The sequence below is a fragment of the Macrobrachium rosenbergii genome, chromosome 5, assembly GCF_040412425.1.
Source record: "Macrobrachium rosenbergii isolate ZJJX-2024 chromosome 5, ASM4041242v1, whole genome shotgun sequence".
Taxonomy (NCBI): domain Eukaryota; kingdom Metazoa; phylum Arthropoda; class Malacostraca; order Decapoda; family Palaemonidae; genus Macrobrachium; species Macrobrachium rosenbergii.
This window is the reverse complement of record NC_089745.1, coordinates 53,472,576-53,486,453: the sequence shown is the minus strand read 5'-3', so window position 1 is coordinate 53,486,453 and position 13,878 is coordinate 53,472,576. Positions and strand designations below refer to the sequence as shown.

The following is a 13,878-nucleotide window of genomic DNA, read 5'->3' as shown; positions in this document are numbered from 1 at the left end:
ATTAGACAATAAGGTTATTATACCCTCAGTCATATGAGAAAAGATTAAATTACTCTATTTTATCCCTTACCATTTCAGTGAACCAACAGTTACAACATACACTTAAAATAGTTACTCAAACTATTAAAAATGAAGATTTATGCCAAATACAGCACCAAGAGGCATAATGGGAAACTTGGAAGCTATTTTCAGTTTCTGTCTTTGGAGAGAAATAATTTAAGTACTGAATCTTTAGTTACTACAAATTCTCAAGGTCTGAACCTCCTTAAATCACAAGGAAACTTTTATTTATTGTGTCCAGCACTTATAATTATCAAACAGCAAATTACAGTACTAAAAAAAATAACCTACATTATTTTCACTTTATGGTAAAAACATTCAAGAAAATATGGACCCCAGAGATCTGTCTGCATATATCTATGAAATAACAGCATACATACATAGTGGTATATATGTGGTAAGTTCAAAAATAAGGTATGATTAACATATACATAGTATATAGATAATCAAATACTTGAAAACTATGAAGGTAAAGAACATCTTCCTGTAAGATTGTTGAGTCACAATATGGTTTTTCTTATAAAAATTAAGCTCAAAATATTATGGCTACATAGCACAATGGCTGTGCAAGACCATGCCTTGGGTTTCAGTAAGAGGACTGTGATAATCAGATGTCTGCATATTTTGTTACCAAAACAAAACAAAAAAAACAAAAAAATGTCTCTCATAATTTCAGATAAAACAAGTGTAGCAACTTGGCAATACAAATACCAATGGTATGTTTAACCATAAATATGGCAATGCAATTATAAACTTGAATATAACAAATTCTTTGCTTACTGTGCATGCCCTATGTACCTTGATAATGTATATTATAGCTACAAAGTTATAATAATTATTAAAGAATCACATATACATCAAATATTTTTCTTTAATTCAATTTTATCTTTCCCATGGAAGTTATTCATCACCAAAAAACTAAGAGGAAAATATATCAAAGAACATAATTCTAGTTCAACTCTAAAAGTAACGACAAGAACAGCACTAGAGGAATGTGTGTCAGTCAAGTATCAATCTGTTTATAGCACAAGACAAATAAAAAATACCTATAGCCATGTTTGTCAGAGTCTACCTTACTAATAACCAAACTGGTACTGTAGGAATCTATTGTATTTTTACTTTATATAAAAATATAAGAAAAGTACATTTTAACTGTAATGCAATGATAAACTTCTCTCTGAAAGAACATTACATGTAACTCTTATTTAATCAAAACTTCCATGCAAATATGTCTCATTCTATTAATGAAAAATCTTACAATTTCCACAAAATACACATCAAAATTTAATATTTTAACAACCCCAGGAAATATGAAAGAAATGTGCACATAGGTATATCAAACTGAGGCAGTGTCACACAAGCACATTTTCTGGCAAAGTTGAAACTATGCATGATGGTCACCATGCTCTCAAAGGTTAGCACCTTTGTTTACTTGGGAAGAAATGGAAGGGAAAAACTGTCGAATATATTTCTATGAATGGTAATGATTCAACATTAATGAGACCTGTGCTACAAAGATTTATATTATACTGTTTAATATTCTAAGTGTGACATTTCTTTTGTGACAGGAAAAAAAAATAGAATTGTCCAAATTTATGGAGAAGAAGCAATTTTACTTCTAAGATAATGTTCAAAATTATATTATGTAATTTTCAAGTGTATCAGTCAGCTAAATGCATATACTAATGGGCCAGGATGATATAGCAAGCTGTTCTGCTAGTGTGACAATAAATGTCATCACAAGATGCCAAAAAAAAAAATGGTTGTATGATACCACCCCTACATTTCTTTCTTCTCACAAAGCCGTAATTAACTACAGTATTTTGATAATGTTAATAAATCATATTGAATTTTAGTTTCCCAAAAATAGTTAATGTATAAAATACATGTGTAATTCCAAGCCATTACAAGAAAATGATTTCTACCTACAAATTAAATTGATCTACAAATTAAATTGATCTAAATCATAATCTAGTGAATAAACAAATTTGTGGAACATATTTTTTGCTGATACCAGCAATTCTGATTTTTGGAAATGAGCATCCAGAGCCATTTGCAGTCTTCAATATGAAAACTAAAGTCAAAGTATAACAAGTTTTAAATGACAAAATAAAACTTTTAAAACAATAATGTCACATTCACTAGATATGTTCACCATATATGTGGGATACCATCCTCTTCTTTAAAGAAGAATGATATGTATATATACATAACTATATATTTATATATATTTATAAATTATGCAGTATTAAAAATTTTATCTCATAACACAGACACCGGAACTCTTAAAATAGATATAAAATATATTTATGCAGTCAAAATATACAAAATCATAATGATCCTTCAAATTATCTGGGAATTTGCTAATTATAAAAAAATGCATGATTTATGCATATTCTCTACATTATTTAAAAAAGAAGTAACTTTGGACTGTAACAAAAAGCTGCCATTATATGCACACTAAGTTCTAGATGCTAGTTAGAATAAACTTTTCAAAATAATTGTAAAAACAATGTCACCATATTTGCTTAAAATACTCATCCTAACAGTTTTATTAGTAGCCTTCATACAACTGAAGTAAACTATACTAAAGTGTTCTCACCAAGTGCAACATTAATAATACATATTTTCCTTCAATATGAAAGATAACCCTTCACCACTGGGAAGACACTTTAAAGCTTTGTGGTTCAACATTTGGCTATCAACGGAATGCGCAAAGGAGTTTTGGTACTAAATGGTAAAATGATACTATACAGGAAATTTAATTCAGAGTGAAAATAGAGAACTACCTCCATTTGTTCTATGATAAGAGAATTCTTGGGACATTTGTGCTTCTAGAAGATGAAATTAAAGGACAATTTTCTGTATACTAGAAAAAATAGGTATAACACACAGTACAATGTCAAAGAACAGAAACACTTCCCATCCTCTTACCAATTAATCACAAGTTTCTTCCCTCTTCATTAGGTTAGTGGAATGTCTAGAACTCCTTTTACAATTATTGAAATGATGCAAGAAAAAAATAAAATGTTATTACTGTACTACCATAGTTTACTGGCACCTACCAGCTCCAGATACTTTGGGAAAGAGCAAGAGTGAACAGATCAAAATTATACAAAATAATCTGCATGAAAATTAAAATCTGACTGCTTGTTCTTTCAATAACAAAGATTGTCTTCTTTTAACAAAGGTGGCTTCCTTGTGAAGTAGTGCATTCTTGGGAAAGTAATACTTCAGGAAATACATAATAGCTTATTAATCTCTACAATGAGAGGAAACATTCACGCCCTAAATCATACAATGATATGAATTCCACACATTAAAATTTGTTTATCATAAATGCCTATTTTATCTGTCTCTGTCTGTCTGTCTATCTATCTATCTATCTATCTATCTATCTATCTATCTATCTATCTATTTATATATATATATATATATATATAAATATATATATATATATATATATATATATATATATATATATATATATATATATATATATATAGAATAACTGATGAAAATATAACCATCCAATTAATAGAGTTATGTCATTAACCAACTGACGACTGAAACAGTACACATTTTTAGGTACAAAAGTAGCTGGAGATGTGTTTAAAAATATGCCCCCTTCATACTTAGGAAAACCTGCAAAACTAATTTTCCCTAAAGTAATCAAAGGACTATGACTAAAGACAAACTTGATCTATATAGTTTGGTGCATCATTAACTATGGTCTCCAACAATGGTAATGAAGCATAAAGGATCTTACAAAAATTTTGGCATCATTTCAATAATTTTTCAGTTTAACAGGATGGAAGTAGATTCTTTACTTGATCATTGACATTTTACGACAAATTAACTCTACATCCTGTACAAAGCACCTTTCCATTTCCTTGACAAACTAACTTGTATTGAATACTATAGCTTACCTACAATTACAATGTAACTAAATGTCTTATATTTAATGACAGCCTATGACCACAAAACTCTTAATCCCTTACAATATATCAACATTAGTGCAAATAAGAGGCAGGAGGGGTAGTAAAGTTCCCCTCCCGCTAAGTGCAGGACTGGACAGACTCGTTGCTAAGTGCCACTTGCACATGGACACACGGTGGACCCTTGTTAAATTTTCTGTTATCTGAAATGCTATACCTTAAATATTGCTGAGAGTATTGTATTAGTATTTTAGGATCACTTGCAGACATATATTACACAAATAATTTACTAAAATTACGAAAATTTGGTATAAAAATTTAAAAGAACTTTAAGAGACATTTCCATGTCATAAAGAAAGCATCCTGTTCATACTGAATGTATTAGTAACAAATATTTCAAAATCTAACAACAGTATTGTGTCGTTGATTACTATAACACATGATGTTATGTGTGGAAAGAAAAATGATATTTTAATGATAAAATAAGGTTTGTTCATACTTACCTGGCAGATATATATATAGCTGTATTTCTCCAAATCCGACAGAATTTCAAATTTCATGGCACACGCAGTGTGCCAGGTGGTTAGTACTCATTCCCGCCGCTGGGAGGCGGTATCAGGAACCATTCCCATTTTCCATTCAGATTTTCATAGTGCCACTGTCTCAAGAGGGGAGGAGGGTGGGCACTAAAATATATATATCTGCCAGGTAAGTATGAACAAACCTTATTTTATCATTAAAATATCATTTTGTTCATGAAACTTACCTGTCAGATATATATATAGCTGAATCCACCATTGGGAGGTGGGAAGAGACAGCAATAGGATTGAGAAACAAAACAATGTAGATGATTACACATCTTGGTTCCTTACCTTTTAGCATAGCTGACTTCGTGATTACTGTCACCCAAGTCTGCTTCTGCTTTACTGGAGTTTCCAGCAAGGTAGAGACCTATAAAGGTTGGAGAGTTCCAGATGACCTGTCAACGGGGCGTGACCACTATGTGCCCAGATCATGTGACCCTACAGAGAGGGAAGCAAAGAGACAAAAATAACCACCTGACCTACCAAACATCGTAACTAGTAAAAAACTAAAAAAGGGAAGACTGCATCTCACAGTCTACCCACAACCATAAAAACAACAACAAAAATTTTAAAAACTATTCCTAACCATACATTAAAGGATAGGATGGGTACTGCCTCCTTCTCCCAAGATCGTGTCCAGCCGAAAACGTAAGGTCCCAATGAACAGCAAGACTCAACACTGTTCTTCACATCCCTTAGGTAATGAGAGGCGAACACAGAGTGACTTCTCCAAAAGGTGGCATTCAAGAATATCATTCAGAGCCATGTTCTTTTGAAAGGCTACTGACGTTGCCACTGCCCGAACCTCATGAGCTTTTAACTTTCAAAAGTCTCATGTCACCTCCTGACAACTCTGAGCGCTCTCCTGAATGGTGGACCTCAAGAAGAAAGCCAGCGCATTCTTTGGACATGGGGAGATCAGGTCTTCTCACCGAACACCATAATTGTCCGATGACCTCTCGTACTCTTTTGTCTTGTTCAAGTAGAACTTTAGAGCCCTGAACAGGACAAAGACTCTTTCTGGTTCCTGACCCAGAATACCCGCCAAACCTTTGAATTCAAAAAGACTTGGGCCAGGGGTTTGAAGGGTTCTCATTCTTGGCAAGAAACAAAGGTTTAGGAGAACACACAGCATTAGGACCCCTTTAAAACCAACTGACTTAGATATTGCATGAATTCACTGATTCTCTTTGCAGTCGCCAGAGCAACTAAAATAAAGTCTTCTTTGTTAAGTCCTTGAAAGAAGCAGATGAGAGGTTCAAAATCACTTTGCATCAGAAACTTAAGAACAACATCCAAGTTCCAAGATGGAACCAAAAACTGAGGCACCTTGACAGTCTCGAAGGATCTAATGAGATCATGGAGGTCCTATTGTTGGCGATATTCAGGCCTCTGTGCCTAAAAACTGCCGATAACATACTCTTATACCCCCTAATAGTAGAGACTGCCAGCTTAACTTATGCCTCAGATAAAAAGAAGGAAGTCTGCAATTTGTGGTACAGAGGTCGTGGAAGAGGAAACTCCTTTTACTCCTGCACCATCTCCTAAAAACAGACCACTTGTACTGGTAGACCGCGATTCGAGAATGTCTCCTGGCTTGGCGATGGCCTTTGCCACAGCTCTCGAAAAACCTCTTGCTCTGGCCAGCATTTGAGATAGTCTGAACGCAGTCAGACCGAGAGCGGAGAGGTTTTGATGGAACGCTCTGAAATGGGGCTGTCTGAGAAGGTCCACCCTCAATGGAACACCCTTGGAAAGTCCACTAGGAAGGACAGGGTCTCTGGGAACCAATCCGCTGCTGGCCAGAAGGGAGCTATCAGAGTCATCCTTGCTCCTTCTGACGTTGCTAACTTCCTGACCACTTCTCCCAGGATCTTGAAGGGAGGGAAAGCGTAAAGGTCCAGACCTTTCCAGTCCCAAAGGAGGGCGTCTATGACACTGCTCCTGGATCCAGGACAGAGAGCAATAAAGGGGAAGCCTGTTGTTCTGGACGTTGCAAACAGGTCCACTAGAGGGCGACCCCATAAACCCCACAGTTTTTGGCATACCTCCTGGTTCAGAGTCCACTCTGTCGGGAGCAGCTGATTTTGCCGACTGCAGGTCCGCTCTCACGCTCTGAACGCCTGCAATGAACCTCGTGGAGAATAGTGACTCTGGAACATGAGTCCACAACAGGATCTCTTTCGCAAGAATGAACAGGAACGAGAATGAGTGCCTCCCTGTTTTTTTCAGGTAAGATAGAGCAGTGGTATTGTCCGCTGGCTACCTGGACAATTCTGCCTGCCACTTGATCTTGGAAGAATCGAAGGGCCAGAAAAATCGCCCCCAATTCCTTCATATTGATATGCCAGGCCACCTGTTCCCCTCTCAGATGCCTGACACTTCTCTCTTGCCCAGTGTTGCTCCCCATCCTTCCATTGACGCGTCGGAGAACAACACTAGGTCGGGGCTCTGAAGGCTGAGAGACACCCCTCTGAAAGCTTCGAGGGATCCAACCACCACTTGAGATGCTCCTTCACTAAGGGAAAGTTTGAGAGAATCAACCAGATTTTCCTTGTCTTCCAGTTGTCTTGCAGGAAAAACTGAAGAGGCCTGAGATGTAGTCTCCCAGGAAACAAACTTTTCCAGTGAGGAAATGGTCCCCAGCAGACTCATCCACTCCCTCACCGAACACGTTTCTTTCCCTAGAAAGGCCAGGACTTTTCTTAGCACAGCTGTTGACGTTCGGGACGGAAAAGCCCGAAAAGCCACTGAGTCCATCTGAATCCCCAGATAGACGATGGACTGCGTTGGGTCAGATGGGACTTTTCGAAGTTGACCAGCAGGCCCAGTTCCTTCGTCAGGTTTAAAGTTGCTTGAAGATCCTCCAGACACTTCTCCCTCGATGAGGCTCGAATCAGCCAGTCGTCCAAGTAGAGCGACACACGGACGCCTGCCAGATGCAGCCACCTTGCTACATTCCGCATGATGACGGTGAAAATCATGGGAGCTGTGGACAGGCCAAAAGCAAAGAGCTCTGAACTGATACACTTTTTCCCTCAAGACAAACCTCAGGAACTTCCTTGACTGAGGATGAATCGGAACGTGGAAGTACGCATCCTGTAAGGTCCAGAGATACCATCCAATCCCCAGGTCTTAAGGCCCTAGAACAGACTGCGCCGTCTCCATCTTGAAAGTTTCTTTCCTTGAAATAAAACGATTCAGGCTGCTGACATCCAGCACAGGTCTCCAACTTCCCGACTGTTTCGGGACCAGGAACAGCCTGTTGTAGAAGCCCCGGAATTCAGGTCTAAGACCTGTTCTATTGCTCTCTTTGACGAACATTTGCTCAGGAGGTCCAAAAGATCTCTTGTTTTCCTGGTAAGACGTGCGAGAGAGGGTCCAAGGGCGAAAGGCTTAAGGGGAGAAAGGGGATCTTGTAACCTTTCTCTAAAACAGAAAGGGACCAACTGTCTGCCCCTCTCACTTTCCAGACTTCGGAAAATAAAAAAGCCTGGCACCCACCGGTATCTGGAGGAGAATCACATCACTTCTTGCCCCTACCTTTAGCAAGGGCTTTACCTCTCGAGGTTCTTTCCTCGAGAAGAAGGCTTTGAGGATGATCCGGCCCGAAAGGGCTTCTTCATCTTGGGAGAAATGTTGACGGTTTGACGTCGAAGAAGTCCCAGGAACTGGAGGGCGTCTAGATGACTGAGCCAACAGGTCCTGTGTGGTCTTCTCTTGTAAGACTTGCAGCGAAATGTCCTTTACCATCGAAGCCGGGGGAAAGATGATTGGAAAGGGGGCAAACAACAGTTCTCCTTTCTGTGCCAAGGAGACGGACTTAGCTGTGAAACCGCAGAATATAGACCTCTTCTTGAGCACTCCAGTCGCAAAAAAGTGAGAGGCCAATTCTTCAGAACCATCCCGGACCGCCTTGTCCATACAAGACAAGGACGCTCAGAAGGTCCGACAAGGAGATCGAGTCCTGACTCCGAGACTTAAGGTCCAAAGCTCCAAGACACCAGTCAAAGAAATTGAAAACTTCTAACGTCTTGAAAAGGCCCTTCAAAAGATGGTCCATCTCCGTAAGAGTCCAGGGAATCTTGGCAGTAGACAGATGAGACCTCCTACTCGAATCAACAAGAGAGGCGAAAATCTCCCTTAGATGAGGAAGGAAGACGTAAGCCTAAGTCTTCTCCGTCTCATACCACATCGCCAGCCTTGCCTGAGAGTCTTGAAGGGGGCAAGGGCGAAAGAAGACTTGCCATGGGACTTGGAGTCCATCCACAAATGGACTTTCTTGAAGGCCCGCTTAGTGGAGAGCGATTTAGTCATCTTCAGAAATCCGGAGCTTTCCTAGACTTAGTAGAAGTCAGTTGAGAAGGAGGAGAGAGAGGACTGCCGGCAGAAACTTGTCAGGAAACAATTCCTTCAACAGCTTGACGAAAATCTGGGTAGTCCGAAGAAGAGGAAGACTGATCCTTCATCTCATCTTCAGACTCGAGATCCTGAGTCTATCTCCAACATCGGGCGGGAAGAGCAGAGAGAAGTTGGAGAGGAAACACGCCGAGGGACCTCTGCTTGGAAGAGGAACTGGCGTGCAAAGCAGCTGGAGAACCAGGAACTTCACGAGCTCGACAGCAACGGCAGGTGGAGCGTCTTGAAGGGAGTCAAACGTCCATCGGGGCGTCCACGCCTGGCAGCATGACGAGCTTCTTGAGCGCCCAGCCGGCGCCGTCGTCTGGCAGCATGACGAACGCCAAAAGCCTGGAAGCGTCATCAACAAAATGGAGAACATGACGTCCTAGAAGAGCGGAAGGGAGGGGAAGACGCCCTGGGGTGACGTCAAGTTGATCCTCCCCAACACCTCTGGGGACGAGTCAAGGTTCCTTCCAGGGCGACAAGGCGAAGCAGACGAAGGTGACGAACGAGGAGCAGGAGAAGGAGACCGCCTAGATCTCTTGACAGGAAGTCTAACATCCTTCCGACGAGGACGGGACCTGACTCTCTCTCTGCAATGAACGAGGAGAGTTGCTGCTGCATGGAGGCAAAATCTTCCTCGGAGGTGACGCCTGTCTCTGGAGAATCACGGAACCTAGAGGCAGAAGGACGAGGGGGCGTCTTAATTCTCTTCTCTTGAGGAGGGAGAGCTCTTGGGCGCTCAAAACATCCTCTTCTTGGGATGACGTCCTAGTACTTCTTTTGCGGTGGAAAGCATCCACAAACTCTGGCTAGGAGCACAGAGTAGGAGAGAGAGGGACGTGAAGCGTCCTCTCCCTAAAGCTTCTCTTGAGAGGGCGAGAGTCTATCTGACGGTTCCAACCCCTGCGTGGGGAGGACGTGTCAGAAGACGAAAAAGCAGTCCTTCAGGACCCGAACACGAGTTCGAGCCTGGGCAGCCTGGGAAACGCTCTTCAGGACCTGCCGAAGGGACGCCAGACCGGTGGGGGTTCCCGTCACCCTCCTTGCGGCTTTCGACATGCCTCTCCCTGAGTCCTGGGAGTCCAGCAGAGGTCCAGGCCTAGAGGCATGATGGGGCCGGTCTGACGCCCCTCCACTGCACTGGGGCACTAGTCACTTCACAACACTTATCTTGGAGAGCTGACACTTTGATTCTAATGCACGAATCGATTCCATCATAGCGGAAAGCATATTAGTCTCCACTGGCACGATCTCAGGGGCAGGAGACAAAACCACAGGGTTAGGATCTAAAGGTACAGGGAGTTAGGAGCCGACATCAACACTTCCTCTTGAGAAGCACTCCTGGAGGAAGACCTCCTCAGTCGATCACGCTCCAACTTCCTCACATATTTATCATACGCTCTCCATTCATTTTCAGACAAAGAAGCACATTCATCACACCTATCATTCAACATGCAAATATGCCTCCTACAGTTAGAACAAATAGTGTGAGGGTCAACCGCAGCTTTCGGCAACCTCACCTTACATTCAGACATCACACACATACGGAAACTAGCAGAGCTAGACCCAGACATAATGATAATCTAAATCAAAACCCAAAGAAAAGTCAAAAAAGCGTGTGCCAATCTACCGATCCAAAGTCAAAATACCAAAAGACAATGAGATACTCAGTAATTTAGAAAAAGCAAATCCATGACGGAGGTGCAGACAACAGTTGTTGACAACACCGGCGACAGAGAAAATCTGAATGGAAAATGGGAATGGTTCCTGATACCAGCCTCCCAGCGGCGGAATGGGTACTAACCACCTGACCACCACTGCGTGTGCCGCGAAATTTGAAATTCTGTCGGACCTTCGGAGAATACAGCTATATATATATCTGACAGGTAAGTTTCATGAACAAATTATTTTTAAACTTAAAATACAAATAAAAATAATAACAAAAATCATTAATCACCACATTTCAATAAAAACTGGTTAAAAATATTTATTCTATGTTTAGTTACCAAGAAAATGAACAAAAAACTTCAATTGTCAACCGTGACTTTTCTAATAAGGAAAGATAAGTTAACTTTGACAAGAACAACCTTCCATTGCAGATGTAATCAAGCTGAGCCCTACTTGAAGCCATGTTTTGCAAGACAATGGCATCCAAAAAAAATACCACTAATGGCATTGAAGTATCATTTAATCTAAAGCAGCATTTGTATCAGCACTGTAAAAGATAACAAAAAAATTAAAAGGTGCAAATTGTGCAAAATTCCTAATTTAAACTTACTTTACTGAGCAACTGTTTAGTTATTTAAATGCAAAAAAAATAAATAAAATACAGTAGTAAAAAAACTGAATGCAAAGTAAACTACAGCAATGTTTAATTTCTGATACATAACAAATAAATGTCCTGTGACTGATGGTGTCATCAGACAATGGGATGACAATAGTACTGACAGAAGCATTATTTAGATCTTAAATGCTTCATTCCTGAGAGTTAAACTTTGTGATAAGTATTTTTTTTACTTTCAGATATTTTAGCAATTTGTCAGTTTTAATAGAATAAAAACTATTCGGTCACAGGAATGTAAAAATATATTGGCTTTTGTTCAGAGATTCATATATCTCAGAACATGCCAGAATTCATATATATAATTAAATACTGAAAATCAACCAACAAAACTGATTAGCATAACCATATTAAAATCACTAACTAAACTGCTGACCATGAATCAGCAATATAACTCAGTAGAACCAATTCACTTTTGGTTATGCTTTACTCAAATGCTATGATGTAGGCCAACTGAAATTTCGACCTACCATTTCGTAAAACTGTTCATTGAAAGGAGCAAAGAATTTTCTTAACCGAGACATAACAACAGGATCCACTTGAGGGTGTGGTCGACCTTTAGATTCGGCTAAACATTTCTGAAATGTTTCATTTCTCATACAATAGAAGCCTTTTGTTTCATTAAAATAAAAATTCTCAGCAGTGATGTGTGGAGGAAGTCTCAAGAACCGCTGGACCTGATTAAAAAAAAATTACATATATAAAAACTTAGAAATAAAAGCTCATGATTAGCATAAATTTTGTTCAATAATGAAAAGATTATCTTTAAACTGTAAATTACATTAAATATAAAAAATCGTAAAGTTTACACCAAATACCAGATTTCTAAATACCCAATTTTAAAAATGGATGATGATATTCTTCCCATAATTATAAGATAGTTGAACCTGACCCCTGAATCAAAACATTTCTAAAGCATAATTCAACGTGTTTGACAAAGCATAAATTAGTTATCAATAAAATCTACATGAAGTATTATGCTTAGGTTTAATAACTAACCCATAAATCACATTAACCCTTAACCTAGAGCCTCTATTTACAAAAACGTCTCTGATTCTTAGCTTTCGGTGAGTTAAGCCCTCTGCCTTTTTTTCAAAAATCACAGCATGCTTAGTTTTTAAGATTAAGAGTTCATTTTTGGCTCCTTTTTTTTTATCATTGCCTGGAGTTTTATGCAACCATCAAAATGAAAAATATCATTACAAACCCCAATATTGGAATATATGACAGCAAAAAAAACTCATATAATTGTAATAAAATTAACAAGCACAATGGTTAAAACTAATGAGATAATTTTTTTAGTCGTAGTACACTAAATTGCGATGATTTTCTATATAACAAATTGCAAAACGATCAAAGCAACACAGAAAAATATTATCACAAAATGATGCATGAAATTAGCCAACATTCCCTGCATGACTTATAAAAAATGTTTTTCAAAAATTCACCATAAATCGAAATATTGTGCTGGAAGACTTCCCTTTGTTGAAAAATGAAAAGCTAATTGATTGAATATTACTAGACTGTAAGTGTTTTAAAACTTACGATTGCAGTTTTCGACCATTTCGGTCGAGTTAAATTGACCAAACATCGAATTTTTCTATTTATCGTGATTTATATGAAAATATTTCAAAACTGATAAAAGCTACAACCATGAGTTATTTTCTGTTGTATTGTACATGAAATTGTGCACATTTTCATATATAAAACTTTATGTAACGACTAATATAAAACGGTGCAAATATTACCACAACGAGACGAAAGAATTTCTGAGATGTTAAAATTTAAATAAAAGGAAGGACGTAAGGAAAATGTTTTTTTGTGTTTCACCATAAATCAAAATATTGTGCTAGAGACTTCAAATTTATTGCAAAATGAAGGTAAACGATTGAATATTACTAGAATGTAAGAGTTTTAGCTTACAATTGCGTTTTTACCATTTCGGTCGAGTTAAAGTTGACCTCTGAAGGTTGAAATTTTGGCAGTTATCGTGAAATGTGAAAATATTTCAAAACTGATAAAAGCTACAACCATGAGCAGATCTTCTGTTGTATTCTACATGAAATTAACATTTTCATATATAAAAATGTAACGACTAATGTAAAACGATGCAAACATTACGACAACATGATGAAAGAATTTCTAAGATGTTGGCTACAAACAAGTTAAAATTCATGTCCTCTTCCAAAAAGTTTTTTTTTTTTCAGAAATTCACCATAAATCGAAATATTGTGCTAGAGACTTCCAGTTTGTTGCAAAATGAAGGTAATGATTGAATATTACTAGAATGTAAGAGTTTTAGCTTATAATTGCGTTTTTTGACCATTTCAGTCGAGTTAAAGTTGACAACATAAAATTTTGGCATTATCGTGATTTATATGAAAATATTTCAAAACTGATAAAAGCTACACCCATGAGTTATTTTTTGTTGTATTCTACAAAATTGCATTCACATTTCCATATATAAAATCTTTATGTAACAACTAATATAAAACAGTGCAAACATTACGACAACGTGATCAACTTTAAAGAATTTCTGGCCATTCTCGTA

The 13,878-nt window shown here is 38.3% G+C and overlaps 1 protein-coding gene and 1 long non-coding RNA gene across 7 annotated transcripts in view; one reads left to right on the top strand and one right to left on the bottom strand.

Moving 5' to 3' along the window:
* The window catches only part of LOC136838800 (uncharacterized), a 412,093-nt gene that overhangs the window by 370,038 nt on the left and 28,177 nt on the right, over positions 1 to 13,878 (top strand). The gene's annotated exons all lie outside the window — the stretch shown is intronic.
* Positions 10,875 to 13,878, bottom strand: part of LOC136838799 (heparan sulfate glucosamine 3-O-sulfotransferase 1-like) — a 250,610-nt gene continuing 247,606 nt past the window's right edge. For all 5 annotated transcript variants that reach the window (XM_067104372.1, XM_067104371.1, XM_067104374.1 and 2 more), the window contains one exon: positions 10,875 to 12,004. In XM_067104372.1, coding sequence (XP_066960473.1) covers positions 11,765 to 12,004 — 240 coding nt within the window. In that variant the 3' untranslated portion in view covers positions 10,875 to 11,764. The remainder of the gene's footprint in view (positions 12,005 to 13,878) is intronic.